General features: G+C 38.8%; 1 protein-coding gene and 1 pseudogene across 2 annotated transcripts in view; one reads left to right on the top strand and one right to left on the bottom strand.

Moving 5' to 3' along the window:
• PCSK5 (proprotein convertase subtilisin/kexin type 5) overlaps positions 1 to 22394 on the bottom strand; it is a 408183-nt gene that overhangs the window by 183972 nt on the left and 201817 nt on the right. For both annotated transcript variants that reach the window (XM_028146315.2, XM_008142067.3), the window contains exon 10: positions 6893 to 6996. In XM_028146315.2, the coding sequence (XP_028002116.2) occupies positions 6893 to 6996 (104 nt within the window). The remainder of the gene's footprint in view (positions 1 to 6892; positions 6997 to 22394) is intronic.
• Positions 401 to 1186, top strand: LOC114231713 (60S ribosomal protein L17-like; annotated as a pseudogene).

Below are 22394 nucleotides of genomic sequence, written 5' to 3'. Positions count from 1 at the left end.
ATGCAAATTTACATATAAAACTATGTACTTGGGGATGAAAAAAGACAACAAAACATCCCAAAGTGTAACAAACCTAAAATTATCACTCAAAGTCCAGCACAAAGAAAAAAACGATTCTCATTTGTAGAAAATATGTCTAAACCTCACATATCTGAAGGCATGAGCTGAACACTGACGGGGCAAGTGGGCATTTTGGATACGAGACAAAATGAAGCAAAGTCAAGCTGTTTGCTGCCAGGGGATCTGTATCACTCTCCTGCGTAGATGTTTAAGTGAACTACTCACCAGGAAAAAGAACAAAGATGGAGTCTCTAAATAGTGTGAGACTCGCATCTTTTTTGTAACTCAGCAAGCAGATAAGTTCATTCTTCCCCAAAGTGGCCATAGGTGACCTCTGAAAATGGTTCACTATTCACTAGACGCAGAAAACCCCACGAAATCATGCAAATCAAGAGGCTCCAATCTCCGTGTTCACTTTAAGAACACCCGTGAAACTGCCCAGGCCATCAAGGCTATGCACATTCAAAAAGCCACCAAAGCCGAAACCGGTTTGGCTCAGTGAATAGAGCGTCGGCCTGCGGACTCAAGGGTCCCAGGTTCGATTCCGGTCAAGGGCATGTACCTTGGTTGCGGGCACATCCCCAGTGGGGCGTGTGCAGGAGGCAGCTGATCGATGTTTCTCTCTCATCAATGTTTCTAACTCTCTATCCCTCTCTCTTCCTCTCTGTAAAACATCAATAAAATATATTAAAAAACAACAAAAAAAAAAAAAGCCACCAAGTATCTGAAGGATGTCACTTCACAGAAGCAGTGAGTGCCATTCTGTCGGTACAATGGTGGAGTCGGTAGGTGTGCCCAGGCAAAACGACGGGGCTGGACACAGGGTTGGTGGCCCCAAAAGAGTGCTGAATTTTTGCTGCACTTGCTTAAAAATGCCGAGAGCAATGCTCAACTTCAGGGTTAAGCTGTAGACTCTCTGGCCATTGAGCACATTTAGGTGAACAAAGCTCCCAAGATGAAGCGTGGATCCTACAGAGCCTGAGGGTGGATTAACCCACACATGAGCTCTCCCTGCCACATGGACATGATTCTTACTGAAAAAGAGCAGATTGTTCCTAAACCAGAAGAGAAGAAAAAGATATCCCAGAAGAAACTGAAGAAACAAAAACTGATGGCCCGGGAGTAAATTAAATAAATCTAATAAAATAAATCTAATAAAAGTAAAAAAAAAAAAAGAAGAAGAAGATAAGCTCATATATACGGTGGTCAATAAGTACAAAAATGAATGGTTTTAAGTTAATACACAGTAAATGAGTATGAGTGCATAGAGCATGGTATAAAACGAAATCTTAAAGGAAACTCAGGTTGCATTTCCAGTGAGCAAATTTTATTAGGTAGAATCAAAAGCATTTACCCCTTCCCCCCTTTTTCTTTGCATTACATAAGAGAGGAACTAAGGGCTCATTTCTGCAAATGAGACCAGGGCTGGAGTAAGGCATCTGATTCTATATCAGCTCTGACACGGAGCAGATGGGTAGCATTTCACCTTGACCTTTCTCCAAAAACATGATGTGCAGATTACCCATGAAGGCGCATTATGTGGCTTTAATCATAGCTACCAACATCATATCAACATGCGAGGCAGCAAAGATGATGTAGTATTTACAGAGTGAAAGAATAAAATATAGCTTAGCTTTACCCTTCCAAACGGTAACACATCAAATATCGCTTTATACACTCAAACCACATTTCAAAATCTTTAGTTTCAGCTCATGGCATGCTTAATGGTTACAGCACTTCTAACTCTTTTTAATGTGTTACAAACTTATTTTACAAACTAGTTACAAAGCAAGACAGGTAGGTATTAAAAATGTATCGGAACATCTTACAATTACCAGCCCTACCAGTGCAAATAAAATGATGGCAATGAAAGGTAATAAAGGTTATTCAAAGTTAAGGCCTTGGAGGCGAAGAAGTCATGTTAGACTGTCAATTGTCTTCCCCATGGTGGGAAATCAGTTAGAAAATTAAAAAAAAAAATCTAGTAGTTTAGTTGTGGTCAAAGAAAGAGTCAGTGGGGATGGGGAGGTTTCAGCAACATGCTGGTAGAAAAAAAGAGACTTACATAGTCTGGGAGGGCAGTGAAATGGAAGGCGTGGTAACCTCGCTCACTTAGTTGTCATTGTTGATTTTCAATGACATTTTTTTCATTCTTTCGCCTAGTAAAGATGACAGAAGGTCCTAATTTATTATCTGACGTCTATTCCTGCCCCTAGATTTAAGAGCGTTTAGCTGTATACAGTCATATAATCCAAATACAGACACTTTGAAAAAAAAAACCACTAAAGCACGGATGTTGCATGCATTCAATTATAGTTATAACTGTACCCGCAAACCAGAGATAAGGATGTGGGGGCGGAGTGGGGGGTGGAGAGTCAGCTCACAGCCTAGGTCATTGGGGGAGACAGGGGCCCTCTGATTAAAGCAGTAGAAAGAAGGGAGTAGATTACCACAAATAGCTAAGTTCTTCCTGAAATAATACTAGCTACACATTCTTGAAGAATGCAGAATGAAAGTCCTCAGCATGGCTCTACATATCCAATGTACACACACAGAGCTGGTCCCAACGCCCATCACACGCCACAATGGTGTCTACATTAGACGCTTCGTGCCGCTGAGGTTAGGATACATTTTACACGATGAGAAAACTACAGTCGACACTTAGTTAACATGACCTGGTAGATCCCCGGGGCTTGCCTGGAGGGGAAACAAAGGAGCAGGCCAGTCCGTTTCTGTATGAGAATCCTCCCACGGCCGGATCAGATCAGGCAACACCAAGGCCAGATCAGATGGAGCAACGTCTCGGGGCCTCTGACCCTTCCTTCCACTTCATTCAGCCTGGGTTGGGCTAGCATGCTGAAGGTGCTCGGAGACAGTTATGAATAAATAAACGAGGGACCACATAAGTTCAATTCTATGAAGAAAACCACCCAGGTCGCAAAAGCCCTCGCTTCTACAGCTGATTTGTACATTTTAAGGAGCACAAGGGAGAACGGGAAAGGAAAGAAACAAACAGAAAAGACTTTTCATCAGAGGAAAGGGAAGGGATCAAAGGCAAAAAAAATAACACTCGGGGGGAAAAACACACCAAACAATTAAATGCCAAGGCCATCTCCGGGCATTGCCAGTGCTGGTCAGTAGCAACAGATTGGAATTTGGAGTTTAGTCCTGCAGTGGCGCCATCACATCTGTTCATCTGGCCTCACACAAATACTTTCCTATTCTCATGCATAATCTCAAGTGTGTTCTTTAATAGGTGCATGATACTTATTCTATTTACTTTTAAAGAAACTACATCCAGAGGGGATTTAATGTCAAAAGGTGTCTGAAACTGAGCTAGGATTATTCACAACAGAACAATCAAATTAGTGTTTAGTCAGTTTCCACCGGTATGTATTCACTGGTCTATGTTTATTTTGAAAACCAAATCCTCAAAAAAAACCCCATCTCATCTATACTCTAACAGGTAGTTGTTTATTATTATTATTATTATTATTATTATTATTATTATTAAAGAAGCAGGATAGAATAATGGTTCAGTTAAAATGGTTAAAAATTAAGGTACCATTAGCATAACAATGTTGATGCGTGGCTGCCATCTCGCTCCCTTTGCTGTGAACTGCTCACTGCGGGACTGTTTATAGAGGGCGACTACAGCGAGAGCACAGAGAAAGGAGGAGGTTTTGTGCACCCGGTTCATCGGTACTCTCCTCCAGGGTAAAGCCACTCCGAGGAACACAGACACGAATTGGTCGAGAGCCACCATTTTCACTTTTGCAAGGCCAGCCTCCTAGCCTGAATGAGAGCCTGCCCATGCCAGTCATCAGGAAGCCAGCGGCTGCTTCTGGGGGGGAATCTCATCCATTTTCCAAGTCCCAACCCACGTGGGTGACGGTGGATCGAGTCAGCCTTGGGGAGAGGCCTCAACAACCTAGATCGTCTGTTCTCTGCCTCGCAGGGCCCACAGATGGGTATGACTGAAGAGATGTGAGAACGTTGTGTGAAATGGGCTTGGCAGCGTTTGGTAAGAGGTTACTCTTCAGGGTGTTTCCTGTCTCTAAAGTTACCAGTGATCAGTAAGATTCTCAAGTCTATTGATGGCGAGACCCCAAACCAAACTGGTTGCCGCTCTGAGCTGCTTTGATGAGAAGGAAATTCTGATGTTGATACTGACTGTACCCACTGCAGAAGAATACCCACCAAGCAATTTGTGAAATGATTCTCATTAAAAAAAAAATAAATAAAACACTCTTCTAACAAGTGAAATTGCCCAATACGAGGGCACGAAAGCAAGCCCCGGGCAGCACAGGTGTTTTGAAGGCCATTTCATGCACATCCCACTGGGCGTTGGGACCGAGTGCTTGGGAAGAGGGAAAGGACCTGGGGCTACACGCTTCTGTTTGGAGGCAACTTCCCTTTTCTTGTCTAAGGAGGAATGTTTGGCCATGTGTTCCTGCTAAGGAAGGTCGGCAAGAGCCGGCTGACCTAATTTAAAATACGAGCTCTCGCTGAGTTCTTGTTGCATGAACCTCTTCCAAGAATTAGCTTTTTTTTTTTTTTTTTTTTTTTTGGTTCGTTCAGTTCTTATTTCATAAGAAGTCAGCCCATCTTTCTCCAGTCCTAGTGACCTGCATTCTCTCCTTCCCCCAAGCTCATGGCTTCTCCTGCTAGCCTCTGTCTTAATCACTTTTATTTGTGGGACACTAGGGAGGGAATGGTAATGCTTAGAGTAGGAAAGAAAATCACTCCTCTTTTTTTTGGGAAAAATTCTTATTATGATCATGTTTAGATGAAATATGGGGCTTGCCATCAACAAAATTACAAAACAATTCCACTGGGAGTCCAGACCGTTCAGGGTAATTCATCTATGAAAAAGCGAACTTTAATTGTTACTGTTGGCAGCAAGCTAAGAGGAGAGTGAAATATTATACTAAATATTGCCACGTGCAATAGTAAAATGCTCTCTCCTCCCTGCCAGCAGTAGTGGACAGCCCCCTTCAGAATCGGGTTTGGATCTGGCGATTTAGTCTAAATCCTCTGTTTCCCCCTTTCCAAAACCAACAGAGGTTTTCAAAAGAGTTGCGTTTTTTATTAGAACCATTTGCTCTTTCTAAGTTGCCAAAAAGGAATAAGTAAAACTAAGACTTTTATTTGGGCTAAAGTTGATTCCCCAGCTTCATGGAGGTCAATGTACTTAGTCTGTGAACTTTCTGCTAAGGAGTTCATTGCAGTGCTGAAGCAGCCAAGCTTATAATTTGGTCCCTCCCTGCCCGCCCCCCACCACCCTCCCACCCAACTCCACCCTCCAGCCTCATGGATTTACATAGTAGGAGTTGGGAGCATGTGGAAGCTAATCAAATGAAACAAACAAGTGGCAAAATAACTGAATTCATAGAACAATAGAAATTTCAAATATTTCTGATGCTGCACATAACAAATTGCTATTTTGGGATCAAGTGTCCTGATTTGGGCTGCAGAAAATGTGATCCCAACAAGCACAACTTTTTAGATTAAAAGCTCATTGAACACTGCTGTGTTATATAGTTATTAAGCATGGAAAGGTATTCGATTACTACTCAAAAGCAAAGGGATATTCTTTTTCTAAAAACAGAGGGGAGTCTTCAGTGAAGATGTTAATCAAACAACTATTTTATATGGCACTGCCTGCCTGGTATATTTATAGCTGTTGGCTAAGCATGAGACTATAATAAGCTATTTGCAAATAATTTTTAAATTACATTTTACATTTCCAGCATGAATATTTGCATACATCGGGTATAATCCACTAAGGGAATATTAAAATCATATGTAAGATAACATATGTATATTATTATTCAGCTTCTAAAATGGTTAAGTCGGGGAAGTTAGGGCCCAGAAAAATTAGATTGGCTCAGGATTATTTAGCATGTAACCAATGATCTGAAGACCAAAAGCTCAATTTTTAAGTATATATTTTCTATGCTATGAGATGTTTTTCATCCTTAGGAATATATAATGATACTAAGATTATTTGAAAGTAAATTTAAGTCGCAGATATGACAAAGAGTAATCTTTGTTGTAACTTAAATTAATGGATTAAAATTGAGGTCATCTGAAACCTGAGTAAACTGAGTAAACTTTAGGACATCTGCTTTACCTAATTATTTCCGTTTTATTATAATATGTTATGAATGATAACAAACACAATGGCTACCGTTAATAAGACAGTTTGAGGAAACTATAATCTCTATCAGCTATAGGGAAAATACTTAGCTCTCAAATATATTATGCATAATTTCATACAGACTGCACATTATAAAGCTTCATAAGAACTTTTAGTTTACATAAAGTAATGCCTTAGAAGTATGCCTGTTTTTCTGTTTGCAGAAGTTGCAAAAAAAAACAAACAAAAACAGAATGTATAGAAAGCATGGCCCAGCATCTAACAGTACTACAGTGAACAAAATACTAGTATACCAATTATTATTTAAGAGAAGGTAAATAACTACAGAAGGTGAGGAATTTAAAATACATTATTACAAATAGCACTCAGATAAATCAATGTCAGCAAATAAACCAATCAGGAGCCCCATAGGTGACTATACCTGGGAGTTGGTTATCTTTTAAGAAATTAACATATGATGTGGGAAGCCAAGGACATCGGCCTTATAGGTATTGTTTCGTTTTTTTTAAAAAAAGAATCTGCCTTTGATTTATCAAAAGATCAAGCTCTCCATGTGTCAGCACACAATTGGAAATTTCTTTTGAGGGGTGCTATTTCCTGCTCTCCTTTTAAAATGGGGGGGAAAAGAAAAATATTTTGCCTGTGACAGAATATGAAAGAAGTTCTCACCCTTAAAACCAGCAGCATTGGTTTTCCAGTCATTAGCGTTCAAATGTCCTGCACGGGAAGTCCTGACAATAACATGCTGCACGTCTCTCCAGGTCAGAAACGGACTGGGGAAAGACAAGGTAAGAATCATTGTACCAAAAAAAAAGAAAAAGATGGGGGAAGCAGAGTCACAAGCAAATTTAAAAAGCGAAAGCAAAATGGCAAAGTCCTAAAAACAAAGGGTCAGCGATTTGGGTTTGGGCCAAGCAAATGCCAAATGCTGCTCTTGTTCTCAACATGGAGAAGGGGCATTCGTCTGAGGGAGGCAGAGAATGTAACCTTACATGTATCCTGAATAGTGTGTGGTTAGCCAGTGCAATTTCATTTAGAAAAGGGGGAGGATTTCCGGTCTCCTCAACAAAATGGCTCCCAATTCTGGCCCTGCTGTCCTTTTTGTAAAAGCTCGCAACATCACTGGAAAATTACAATAAGCTCCTGTCACAACTGAAGGCCTCGGGAACACCCCTCGTTCAGATGGAGAGCCGGGCAGTTGGTTTGTAATCTAACGAAGAACTTAGCAATGTTTAACACTCTGCACGTATATGTGGGACATGGAAAAATGGGTAACTAAAACCAACACATCTCCATGTTCAGTTTCTTAAAAAGAGAATGTGGTACAAGGGCCCAGTGCTGGGTTCCAAGTCATAGACAGCGATGGGGGTCGGGGGGATTCTGAACTTGCAATAAGTAATCATAACGTGAAATGATTGGGTACCTATTTCTCATGGCTCTCAGCACTGAGGAGGACGACGACTATCGAGCAAAAGATACTTTCTTTGGAGAACTGCAACGCTAATCCCAACACACAGAAAACAAACCCAAGTGCACAGGCACCGACTTTTGTTCTGTTTTGAAGAATACGTCAATGCTGGACGGCCTCTGGCTCAGTGCATGCGTGGAATTCTAATCAGGACCCTTGTCCAACTTAGTCTTGAATGTGGGGCATGACGATCTCTTAAGTAGGAACTATGACAATTATCTCGCAACTTGCACATTTATTTTCCTTCTTGTCCACCACCGTCATTTTAGAAGGGTATTTGCTAAGGGTGGGTCGGCACATTTGGGCGAGGGAGACAATGGCTCACTGCCTTCCTTGAGGTGTGACAGGGGCTCATGGTAGCCTCTGTGCCCTGTCATATGCACACGGATGGACACTGGCATGTCCCAGGGAGCACGAGAGTCTAGTATCTTACTTGTAGCTAATTTTCTTTTTATTTACTTAATTTTTCAATTATGGTTGACATTCAGTATTTTATATTAGTGTCAGGTGCACAGCATAGCGGTTAGGCAATTATATAATTTAATGAAGTGATTAACCCCAATAATTCAACTGTACCTAGTTTTCAATGCTTCACTTTATACTACACTTTCCCCACCACAACCACCACACACACGTTTTTGTGGGTGGTCTCCTAACGAGAGGGAGCCCAGTGTTCAGATTCTGGCTCCTTCATTTTCTACCGACGTGAAACTGACTTCCCAAAGTTTCCCCACTTAGAATGTGGATGCGAATATCTACTTTACTTCATAATACCGACTGAGTCCAAGTAATGCCAAGTACTTAACCTATTTTCTGGTGCATAAGGAGCATTGAAGAAGTGGCAGACAGTACAATGTTTTGCTAAGTTACGAACCACAGCTCCTACTTGGTGGCTTGAAAATGAAAAAGATTGGAAGACGAGAGTCCTACAGAGGTCTGATGCCTATATTTTTATGACCTCTGATTAAAAATGAAAGGCGAGTTATGACTCTCACAAAGTTTTCAGAGGGGGCAAGACTGGATCTAGACTATTTTGTAAGGTTGCATTAGCAAAAGAACCCAATATTAAGGAAATTAAAACCCAACCACATGAATTTTTAAAATACGAGAGCAATGCAAACATAATCATTTGTGTTTTGTTCTCATACAATACTCGTTAGGAAGCAATTTAGAGCCCTGTAAGGCAGGAAACGCTGAAGAAAGGGAGGGAGGTTGTGTGATGCATCCCTGGAAGCAGGGGAGTTCTGCTTCTAAAACAAATAGCACGCTTTGGCCCTCTGCTGATAATACGGAATCCACAGACTAATTCAGTAGACTCAATGCACCACTGCGAGGAAAATCAGGAAATGAATCAAGGGGCAGTTCTGAATGTCAGTCTCTAGCTCCGCCTGAGAGGGGATGCCAATCTCCTCTTTCCCAGTGTAGTTACTGGGTGAGGGGCTAAAGCAACAACAACAAAAGCTCAGTCTGGACAAACATTCCAGGCACTTATTTATGGTAAAGCAGAATCCATGAAAATGCTTTTATTTTCTCATGAGCAAATAGCAAGACACCTAAGAGTATATCAGGATTTGACAAATATGTCTAAATCAACCTAGTGATTTTAAAATAACATTTAACACACGGTTAAAACGTCCATATTCTAAATCTTACCCTTTGGGGGAACAAGAGAAGAGAAATAAGTTTCCCATATTACCCTAGGCGCCAAGGCAAGAGTCCTCAGAAATATGAAGTCAAGGTTTACTGTTGGGAACCTAAGCGCTAAAAAATATAATAATAGTAACAGGATCTTTATTTTGGACCATAAGCAGTTGTATTCAGGCAGACTCGGGAAGCCTTCTGCATTCAACTCAGCCTGAAGAAATGAGTTACTTGCTCTCATGCTGAGTTGCAAAAGCTAGTTCTTCTCGGAGTGCTTATAATTAGAGGGAAGAAATTAGCTTCAGGAAATTGGAACTACACAGGGAACAGAGCAGGCATTCAGATAATCCTACTCAGAAACGATTTAATTTCTGAGGAGAGCATACAACTTCAGAAATGATTTAATTTCAAAATTTCCTGAATTTCACCAAAATAAAGTGAGGAAGATAATATGGAAAACCACTGGATTTGGACTCAGTGGTTTCTCCACCTGTGGAAGGGTAACCAGCTCAGGAAAAGGCCACCAGGGAATCTGCTATCCTGAGAGAACGTTTATTGGTGGAGAAGTCTGATTCGTGTTTTATGACCCATGTATACTCATGCTCACAGGGATCACATAGAGGCGAAGAAGTCCAACTACCAGACATCTGGTAAACCACAGACAGAGGGAAAGCAGAGAAGTGCCAGGAAGTCTGCAGCTCACAGTAGTAGTGTAGGACCCCCTAGCCCTGGGCCCACGCTTCACTGGCCTCTGAAAACCAAGACTCCTCGCACCTCCAAAAACAGGAAGACGGAGCACCAAGAGCTTTGGGGCCAGCAATGATCTAGAGGCTACAAGTCTAGCCAACACGGAGAAAAAGAGCACGTTTCTCTCAGCCCTGCGTCTGGTGACCACTGTCCCATAAGAAGTCACAAGCAGTAATGCCACACATCTCTCAGGTCTCTTCTTGGACTTACTGCAAATTGCCTAATAAATGATAATATACACGAAAAGGGTAACCTTTATAACTGCCTGCACAATGTGACCTTTCCAGGCAATAAAACACACATAATTTTATGGGGAGTCGTCTTGTATATGTAACCTTTTCCTGTTAGGAAGTTTTGCATCCTTTAAGGACCCTGTAACAACCAACATTTAGTAAGCCCTTGGCCAGGCCCAGGTACTGCATGTGGGTCCATGCATTACGATAGTATAATTTGAAAAAGTTGTATCATAGAAGTAAACTTCTTATTCCCATTTCATAGATGACAAAACCGAGGCTTTGAGCTACACACAGTAACTCAAGTACATACAGGTAGTAAGTGGTAGCGCTACAATTCAAGCGAGCTATACTTGGCTACAGAGCGTATGCTATCAGTCACTTTTTAACCCATCTCCAGATGGTCCCACACAGGTGAAACTGACACACACACGGTCAGATGGATCTTCGACAACTGGATCAGGAAGCCAAGTGTGGTATATCATGTTCTCATAGCCGCACAGTTTTTGTACCCACAATGTCTCTCTCAACTCACTTGTCTAATTTTTACCACAGAATTCAGGAGATTCCTGAGTCTTAATTTCACTTTAAGGTTCCAAAAGCCCAACATGAGCACACTCCATCAAGGGTAAACAGATATAAAACTAGGAAAAAAAATCATCTTATTTAAAAAATATAATATTTGATTCTTATACCATGTCATAACATTATTCCATTACTTCCAAATAGTATTGTTGTGACCTTGTCACCTTGCCTGACAAGCTCAGTTTGATGTGGTTTACAGCCTGGTCAGGGAATCTCAACTGAACCTCATCCCAAACCCTTCTAGTTTCCAGCTGCAAAAACATGGTAACTGAGGACGCTCACACTACCTGGTGTTTTCATTACATTTTTGCTCTGAGCAGATCACAGTATTTCATGGGCCCATCAGTGGGTTTAGAAGAAGTAGGACGTATCCCAAAAGAGATATTCTATCTGGCTCTTTTTGTTGGGTTTCTAAGTATCACTGCTAACTTTTAAATTAAAAAAAAAACATTCACTCCCTAAGAGTTTCCCTAGACAATGCTGCATATGTGTGAGTGCTGGAAATAAAACTGTACTTGGTGGCCCTTAAAAACAAGGACCAATACTGAATCTTGAGTGACTGACTCACCTGCATTAACCCCCCCAAAAAACAACAACTAACCTTCCCCTCACCGCCCCCCAGCCCCCAATGGTTTTATAAACATAAGCATTTAAGGGGCAACTGAGAAAAAGGACAACACAATTACATCTTAGTACAGAAAATGAATTTATCAACAACAAAAGGAGTGACAGCAAATCCTGATACTGAAACTGTTTCCTAAGCAGCGCAATCTGCTTTAAATACGAGAGTGATTCTGCCTAATACAACGATGGGCAATTATGTGGACCAGACCTGCGGGGAAATTGCATGACCAATCAGCGGTCATCCAACTATCTGACTTACTAAGTATTCAGCAAAGTATCTAAGACAAAAACCAGTCTCTTTTTATGTTTCTTAAGACTGTGTAAAATAAAAGTGGGAACAAGTAGCCAGAAAAATGATATCATTGTAGAGACGCTAAATAAGTCACTATTTACGGAAAAAGAATTGGTGGTGAGCTGGAACAACACAGATGAGGCAGAAGGTGTTTAAAGCATGCTGAGATTGGTAGGAGCATTAGTCTGGCTGTAGCCAGTGCATGCCAATGATGATTCAAGAATGATATGTAGACCATCCCACAAAGGAAACCAATCTTCTCTTGTTGGTTAATGAAGACCCAGAAAGGACTGTCACTCCCAGGGTGAGCAGGAGTACATATTGCTAATGGGAGTGCATTTGTTTTGTTCTGTGTCCTATATTAATCCAAAAGTTCCAGGACTAAAGTGGGGTGGTAGTAACAGAAAAACACAGGTAACAATACCTCCAGATTTAGAAATGTGACTTATATTGGTATCACTGGACACCTACTTAAGACCCCTCCACACCTGGACCAAAGCAGAAAAGATACAAGAGGAAATTGGTTCGTGACCACCCACAGGACATTTTTATTACACTCTCCTATGAATCCACTCGCCGATTCCCTGAATTTAGTATAAAGCAAACGTACAGAAATCTGGTCTTTAAACTCACTTCAGAGAAGAACATTTCTGGCACTTAAACTGAAGTGCCTTCTTTCCTTTGTAAATCCTGGCTTATCTGCAGGATTTGTCATTATACCTAAAAGACATCAATTAAGTTTGAGCATCCCTTACAAACAAATGATATTTTGTTTGCAAGCGCAACAATCATTTCCTTGAATACTCTGCTACATAAACTCTTGTGGAATAAAATCTCATGAGTGGTACACTAACTTGAGAATGCATGTATTGAAATTAACTCAAAGCAATGAACGTTTCTACCAGCTGCCTTGTACACTCAATTGCCTCCAACAATATTATTCTGAGACTCTAATTCTGGCTATTCTAAAGCGCACCCCCTCTCTTTATGCAACCCTGGAATCTAAACCTGACCCTCATTCCCCACCCCACCCCCCGAGCTTTGCCATCTTTTGAAGTAAACAGAATGTGACAGTATGAGAGCTTCCTCCCTAAGCTCATCCCAGTTGAACATTGAGAAATCTAAGTCTGGGCAAGAAGCTCACTTGCCCTCTTTCTTTTTTGTTTTTGTTTTGTTGTTGTTGTAGACTGTCCAGCACTTGGCATGAAGAAATATGCAATTTTAAACTAACTGACCTGGGTCTATCAGAAGACACTGTCACTCCCATTATTTCTATTTCTCATTTAAATCTGTTCTCAAAATAATAATAAATGGAGTCTCTACTCACATGAGAATGGTGCAATTATGCATGAAAGTCAGGAAGATGAGTTAAATCAATACCTGCTACCAAATGGTCCTGTAACCCTGGGCAATTTACTGAACCTCTCTGGGACTCAGTTTTCTCAACTGAAACGTGGAGACACCCTATAAAGTGGTTGCGAGAATTTCAGGTGATGAATATGAAGTGCCAGGCAGAGACAGGCTCCCAAAGACAGCAGTCATTATGACTTCCCCAAATGAACAACCTTCCATCCCAGAATTCGCAGGACCATTTCTGAATTTATACTAGCCTTTGACAAATCCCTACTTAATTACGCTTTCTTCTATGCTCCTAAATTTTAATAGTATTTTTTTTTTTTAGCTTCTGTAACACACGAACAAAATAGCATTTTCAACACCTTGGTATAGGTTTGCTTAGTGAAATAGTAATGCTGCTAAGATCTGTCAAAAAGATTGGTTTTAACAAGCCAGTGGCGTAGGTGGAAAGCTGACTGGCTGAGCAGGAACTGTGTGTACTCATTGCAACAAGTCCGCTACTTGTGGGCAGAGCCGCCCACTTGACGGTGGTCACTGATGTGAGGTAGAGGATGGAGAGGGGGGAGATGGTCTTGGTTTGATAGCGGAGTGCTGTATGGCAGCACATATTGCAATGAGGACGTGGTGCATAATTATTCACATCACTGAACTGCCCGACGGAAATGTTTTTGAAATTTCTACACAGTTCAGGGATTCGCAGAGTTGAAGCCTTGGCTGTATGTCTGTTATTACTGTTATTCTAAATCACAACATTTTTATTTTTTTATAGTTGGTACAAAGAATTGAAATAATGCTTTCTACACACTTATCAAAGCATATTTTTAAACAAGGATTTTCAATGTTCTGCTTTAATTTTAAACATTTAAATGAAAATCACTAAGCATTTTGGATTCTAGAATTATAAGTAAATGTTATTCTATTTAGAAACTCCTGGTTTATTATGTCAACTCCGAATAGTCTTTCTAATTAGACATCAATAGTAACAAAAATATTTTTTTTTAAAATTACAGGTTGTACACACACACACACACACACACACACACATTCACACACATGCAGAGGAAAAGATTAAGATTAACAGAAAACAATGACAAAAATATGGCTGATGTGACTGGAATGAGAAAATAATTTTTAACTGCGCCACATTTTACATTAAGAAAACAAAGCTGGCTTGTCACTTACAGGAAAGAAGAGGGGGGGAATTAACAACCTCCCCCCAAAAAATCCACCTCAGCTCTGTTTCCCTGTGTCCTGAATTAAAAACCCAAGATATTATTGGCTAAAAAAAGCAGGCACATAGTTCTCTACTGGACAAGTCCCCGTTTTATATTTTCAGGGCAGCCCACACATTAATTCTGGTATCTCTCCCATCCCTGTTTTCAGAGTCTCAACTCCAGAAAGTATGGTGGGAAGTAAGGGATAAATGCCAATGTTCCTTTTTCATTGTCTCTCCTACTCTGTACATTGAGATGCCAAAATCATGTTTTCCCAGACACCCTGAGAGTGCGTGATTGAATGCACAGGAGGCAGAGTTCTGGGCATTTCTGAGAAAGCCTCTGCGTTCCTGCTTTAGGGACTGCCTGACCCTCCTTCATCCTTTCCTCCCTCCTGTTACCTGAAGGTGGGTATGACGGCTGCAGCTGCAGCAGCCATCAAGAAAAGATGAAGAGAATATCATAGACGCTGGCATCGATGGCCTTGAGCTTCTGAACCAACACCTTAATTTGTGGATTTCCTGTTGTACCAGCCACACCTTCTTGCTACTGAATGTAATTCCTCAAAGATGTATCTCCAGAAGTGCAGAGTATTAGATAGCATTTACGGAGTGCTCACTGTGTACCGGGCATACTGTGAGAAGTACTCTATATTCATTATTTCATTAATTTCTCATGACAATTTTGTGAGGTACTATTATTACGTTCATTACCAAAATAAGGGCCATCAAAGCACAGAAAGTTTAATGATGCCACTCAGGGTCACATGACTAGCAAGAGCTGGAACTGGCCACGGGCCGTCTGACTGTGGAGCCCTCGCTCTGACCACCGCCACCATCTAGTACTAGAGGGGCCACAGAGGGAAGTCAGGTTAGCGGTGCTTTATGAACTGGCCGACAAACCTCCAGTTTTGATAGTAGGGTAGGAAGTGATACCATCCTCACCCAGCAGGTTCATTGTGGAGGGATGTCTGCCAGGATCTCCGAATTGACTGGGGGTTTTGCCCATCATCCCACCCCCTCCAACAGCAGATGTGAGTCGATCTGTGCTTGGATGCTGAGTAGAGCAGGGACAGCATCACACAGTATATGACGCCAGAGTTTCTCATTGAGAATGAATAATTGAAAAGAATAAAAAAGCCAAAAATGGAGACAAAAGAGGAAAGAAAGGAAGAAAAGGGAAAAACATAGAAGGGACAGGAGAAAAAAGGCAAGAGAAAGAAAAAGGGCGGGGGGGCAGCAAAGAAGAAAAACAACAATAATGTAGAGCCTATGGAAAGAAGAATGAAGAAAAAATCAGAGTCAATAAATAAAGCAAGCTGGATGGCAAAATAGAAGCCGAGAGAAAGAAAGACAAGGACTGTAGGGTGGTATTAGCAAAAGCAACGTTTGCATTGGAGAAAGTAAACTGATATGGGTATGGATATTGTGGAACTGATATTGTGGAAAATTGAGTTCATGGTGTGGAAGATAATGAGAACTTCCAGAACGTGTTTTTAGGAAAATAATTAAGAGATGGCAAGGAAAGACAAGATGATAGAGTTGGAGGAAAGAAACAGAAGCCCACTTTATGACAATAGCTTTGTCGTCCTCTGAGGACTACCATCTACTGAATCTTCACTGTTTACTCACTAGGTGCTCTCCTGGGTGCCCTACATAGTACATTACTTCACTTAACACACACAAAAAATCCCATGAGGGAGACAGCCTTATTATTTCCATTTTATAGATAGAGAAACTAAAGATTGGAAAGGTTAAATATCTTTTCCAAAGCCAAAACAGTGAGAACCAGAACGGGCTTTGAAGCTGGGTCTCTCAGACTCCAGGGCCCAAGCTCTGAAGTCTCATGGTAGATTTTACTAGTAATTTCAGATAGGCTGAAAGGACTCAATATGTTTCAGAAAATATTAAGACCTGTACCCCTAGACTCATCCTTAAAGACATATATTTTCGTTACAAATAGAAATAAAAAATATACTAAAAACTGCTTTTTAGGATGAAAACAAAACAGGATTTCTTTTCTACTATTTTTCCTGCAAAGCTAATTTCAGCAGACAATGAAAAGAACAGTTAGGCTATTGGAAGGAAACAAACCCAAGAATTTTATACTAAGCTCCTTGTCCTTCATGAGTAAATACAGAAGACATACATCTGCAGGACTGAGAAAGTATACGAATCCACCTCTCTACAAACACGCACTTTGCAAGCCACAGTAAAACACACAAATAATTTAAAGACCCATTTCAGCAGACAAATAAATAAGTCAAAATTAAAGACCCTAGAATGTGCAGTTGCTATGAACGACCTACTGATGACCCTAAGGTAGATTACGCAGAGTTAAGATTTAATAATTGAAAGAACGGTAAGAAATAAATTAACTAAGGTAGTCTGTTGCATAAATCCTGATTATAGCATGAAAGATGGAGAAATGAGTATAAATAGAAGTGGGAAGTAAATGTAAGCCAAGTTTACATAGCGAGGAGTCAAGGGGATAACTCCCTTATAATAAAATATATTTGTTTTTAGATATCAGCTTTATTTTTAAAAAATGAACATTTTAAAAGTTATCAAAATTATTTAAAAATAAACTTTTAACCTAAAAACATGAAATATATAAACTAAAAATTAAAGTATACATAGACTTTCCCACAACACAATAAAAAGGAATGGCAAAATCAGTTGCAAACATTAAAACACTTGAGACAAAAAAACAAAACAAAACACCTGTAAGGGAAAAAGAAGTACAATTTAGGTGAAAGATAAGATGCTGTCTATAATAAATATCTAACTGCATGTAATTTCTGCATCAAAATCAGTAGATCAAGGACTTTAAGAAAAAAAGAAGTAACTGATGAAACCACAATAGTGTTCAGGTAGCTTAATCCATTTGCTAGTATTTCAGGAGAAAGAATACAGAGGATTTGTTTAGATAATAGATATTATTTAATAATATTATATACCCTACAAGAGGAATATTAAAAAGAAAAAGAATTCATGGATCAACTCAAGAGTTTTGAAAGAAAAGGTGAATATATAATGTGCCAAAAGGAAATCTCATCAACTGCCCTAATTAAAAACAACACCTCACAAACCACCAGTGTGGCTGATGATCGAACCTTATTATCTGACCACAATGTGGTGGAAAAATAAAAGTCAATAATAGACCTCAATAAAGTTTGTTAAAAACTTAAATTTTAAACAACTGTCATTCTACCAAGACATCATTAGAAAATAATCACAGCCAAAGTGTGTTCAGAGGTAAATATACATCTTTAAAAAATTGTATTACTATAAAAGGAAAAATAAATGAACTATGATTCAACCAACAAGATTCACAAAAGGACAAAAAGTTATCCTAAGGAAAATAGGAAAGATATTAATGAGATTTAAAACAGGACAAATGAAAAAAAAAAAAGCATTACTAATCAACAAATCCAAGAACTGGTCTTTTGAAACAAACAAACACCTAATAAAGTGAAAAAAAGAACACCAATGAAATAAATTCTAAATATTTAAGGAAGCCATAAAAACCAATACAAGGGATTTTTATAGTATTGGAAAATTTATATCTAATCTGTGTCTATATAACTATATTTAACAATTGTATTAAATGTAATTATGTTATAGAAATATATAACTACTAGTATATAATAATTGGCCAATAAATGGAAAAACCTTATGAAATGGACATGGTTCTGGAGAATATAAATGAAAAATTTTAAACTGAAAAATTTACCAAAGTATTACCCCTTAAAAAGGCTTGAGGGCCAGATGGTTTCCTTCAAACTTACAAGGAAAGTGATCCCAAGTGTCTCCAGAGAAAAGAGAAATTGCAAAATTTCACAATTTATTTTGTGAATTTAACATCACTTGATACCAAAAATTGGCAGCGACAGAGGCCAATTTCAAGGTCAAATCAGACTTAGGAAGCCTGACTCTTCACTTACTACCTTATACATGAGAAATAAGTGAAATGAATCATAAAGAAAATTTAAAAGATGCCGTTTATCTGCCATAAATACACAATCAGTGTTAGGTAGATGCTATAACAATAATATAGAATGGACACACACACACACACACACACACACACACACACAGATTATTCAGCAAAGAAACCTAAAAATCTTACTCAGAAAAATAAGCACAAAGGCATAAATAAACCAATAGCATATTAGAGAAATAAATTTGATTCATGAATATAAGAAATCTATTATTCTAATAAATCATATCAACAACTTTATTATGAGAAACTATTTATTAACCTCAACAGATACTGAGAAAATACCCAAACACATTCCTAATAAGCCTTTAAAAAATGCTTCATAGGTTCAATATAGAGAAGCAAAAATCAATTAAAAAGTGAAACAAAAGGTTAAAAAAAAATCCTGAGAAAATCAGAACCTAGACATGAAAGCTTATTTTCATTCTTGATATTTAATAGTTTTGAATGGTTGGCTAATATAACAGAAATAATATTTTATTTCTAATTTTTAATATATTCCCTATGTCCAAAGTCATTTAATCCTAGCAACAATCTGGTGATTCTAGATTGTTACCTCAAATTTCAGATGAAGAACTTAAGCTCAAAAAGATTAAGAAACATAATTTTCATTTGTTCAAGGCTACCCAGGTAGTAATGATATGGAGGGAGGGTTGAAACTGAAGTCCACCTGACTCCAAAACCTGACCTTATAATGACCAATTTGTACCATGTTCCAATAAGAACAAACATGAAAAATACTCAACTGAACAGAGATAAATGCTACCATCATCAGGTACCACATATATATTCTAAAAAACAAATAAGGCAATGAGTTATATAGCATAATGTAAATTAAAGTGGTTAGAGAAAAGAAAAACATACAAAAACAATGGCTCTGGTATAAATAGCATGATGGTAATAGTAAAACAAAACAGATACTTACTATTTCAAAAAAAATCTAAACCAAAAAGTATAGAACTAAAGACATGCCTCAAAATTTATTAGGGCAGAGTCCTATTTTTTTGAAAGAAAACCAACTGTTATAAAGAAGCCAAGATTCATACAAGTGCCATAAATTGTCCCTGGGGTTGTTTTTGGAACATGGCAAAACGTTTCTAAATTTTATCTGGAAAAATTAACCAGCAAGAATGTTTTAGAAAAATGTTTAGAAAGTAGAGTGATACTGTAATGTCAAAAGAATTGACAGAATAATAGTACTGAAAACTCTAAAACAGACCTTTATAAATGCAACAACTAAAAGAATGCAAAACAAACTGTTTTTGGAGGAAGTAAGTTACTTAACAAATGACAATGGGCAAATGGGACTCCCATGAAAATTCAATTTAGATCCCCACATTCAACACCAAAATAAATTCTAGTTGGTTAGACATTAACATTGGAAAGTGAAAGGAGAAAACACTAGATGAAAATATTAGTTGGTAATTAATACATTTTGAGACAGGAAAGGACTCTCTAACCCAGTGGTTGGCAAACCGCGGCTCGCGAGCCACGTGCGGCTCTTTGGCCCCTTGAGCGTGGCTCTTCCACAAAATACCATGGCCTGGGCGAGTCTATTTTGAAGAAGTGGCATTAGAAGAAGTTTAAGTTTAAAAAATTTGGCTCTCAAAAGAAATTTCAATCGTTGTACTGTTGATATTTGGCTCTGTTGACTAATGAGTTTGCCGACCACTGCTCTAACCTAAGGGTTCTAAATTCTTAATATCCCATGGTGTTCATTGATTACTCAATGGTACAGCAAAATTTGGGCAAATTTTAGGGAGAAAGCCCACATAATTTTCATGAGCATACTTAAAGTTCTCCAGGAGGTACCAAAAGATGAGGTATGGCTAATTGAAGAATTTATAAAGGGCAAATCTATTTGACTAAATAACAATTACAAATAAAAGTGTGATACATTTATACCATGGAATACTATGAAGCTGTAAAATAGAAGGATCTCTTACCCTTTGAGACAGTATGGAGGGACCTAGAGAATATTATGCTAAGTGAAATAAGCCAGTCAGAGAAAGACAAGTATCACATGATCTCACTTATATGTGGAGTCTAATGAACAAAATAAACTGATGAACAAAACAGATCCAGAGACAAAGAAGCCTAGAAAAGACTGACAAGTCTCAGAGGGAAGGTGGGGGTGGGGGTTGGGGAGAGGTTAACTGGGGAACTTATATGCATAAATGCATAGCCCATGGACACAGACAGTAGTGTGGTGAATGTCTGGGAAGGGTGGGTGCAAGGTGGAGGGGTTCATTGGGAAAAAAAAGGGGGATATCTGTAATACTTTCAACAATGAAGGTAAATTTAAAAAAGAAAAAGAAAAATGTTCTCTATGTCAAAATAGTATGAAGGAAACTTGAAAGCAAATGACAAACTGATAAAATATTTTCAATAACTATGGCCAAGGGTTAATGTAGTATTTATATATTGTTAAGAAAAATATTAACAACATAAATGATTAGTAGGTGATTTGTAGAGGATTCATACCCTTTTGAATAACTTTGAAACAAATTCTGATGCTCAATTTGAATATTAGTTTTTACAATTCAGGAATTTCTTAACACCCAAATTCCAACTACTAAACAAAGACCATACCCACAAAGACCTGAAACCTTCTTTAATCTAATCTTGCTTGTTGCAAGTTGGATAAAGCATTTTTTTGGTAAAAAAAAGATGATAAAAACGAATGGGGGAGGGATGACAAAAGGAACAACAGGATCTGAAGGAAAAGCAACATGCAGATTGAAGATAATAAAACAGAAAATATTTTGCAACAAAGACATTACATTTGTTAAAAATATTTGGAACAGGCAACATAATATTAAGAGTTACTGCACTATTAAAGCATAAAACAGCCGCTGAAAGTTAACTGTGTAGGGAGGCTTTTGATTTTTGTTTATACATTTCTGTGTGGTTTATATTCCTTTCTACAAAGAGTGTGCTAAGAGTATGATAATAGTCTAATTTTAAAAATGGTTCTATTGCACCCTGGCTGGTTTGGCTCAGTGGATGGAGCATCGGCCTGCAGACTGGGTGGTGGTGGTGGTGGGGGGGGGAGGGTCCCAGGTTTGATTTCGGTCGAGGGCACATGCTCGGGTTGTAGGCTCCATCCCCAGTGTGGGGCATGTGTGAGGCAGCTGATCAATGATTCTCTCCAATCACTGATGTTTCTATCTCTCTCTCCCTCTCCCTTCCTATCTGAAATACATAAAAAAAATATATTTAAAAAAATTGTTCTATTGCTAACAATATTGTTGGTTAGGAGCTTGCTCTTCCCAGGATATGCCAGTATTAAGTATGTATTTGCTTCCAAGAAGTTAGGGGCAAATGGAATTAGTGCGTTGTTTGCAAGCACCACTGGGATAAAAAAACATCTTAAACTTCTGAATTTCAAAGATTAGCACATTATTTTTAAATTTACTCTTACCATTTGCAACAGCATGGATGGACCTGGAAAGCATTATGCTAAGCGAAATAAGCCAGTCGGAGAAAAATAAATATCACATGATCTCACTTATGTGTGGAATATAATGAACAACATAAACTGATGAACAAAAATAGATCCAAAGACAGAGAGGCATCGATCAGACCATCCAACCTCAGAGGGAAGGCTGGGGGTGGGGGGTGAGGTGTAAGAGATCAACCAGAGGACTTGTATGCGTGCATATAAGAATGCCCATGAACACAGACAGTAGGGGGTGAAGACATGTGTCGGGAGATGAGAACGGCCTGGGAGAAGTCATAGGGGAAAAAGGAGACACATGTAATACTTTAAACAATAAATAATTTAAATTAAAAAGAAATCAATGGAAGATTGGTCATGTTTAATTTGGGCAAATAAGAATAGCATTGTTTCATACAATTCAGAAAATTTTATACCAAAATAGTACACGATTTTCAAAGAAGCTGGTTTAAAATAAAATAAAAATACAAAATACACTTTCATTTTTAAAATAACCTACATTACCATTATTATTCTTTGCCTGGCGATCCTTGAACACACTCACTCAAT

Source organism: Eptesicus fuscus, chromosome 15, assembly GCF_027574615.1.
Source record: "Eptesicus fuscus isolate TK198812 chromosome 15, DD_ASM_mEF_20220401, whole genome shotgun sequence".
Lineage (NCBI taxonomy): Eukaryota > Metazoa > Chordata > Mammalia > Chiroptera > Vespertilionidae > Eptesicus > Eptesicus fuscus.
Note: the sequence above shows the minus strand (reverse complement) of the source record. Positions and strands in the feature narration are given on the sequence as shown.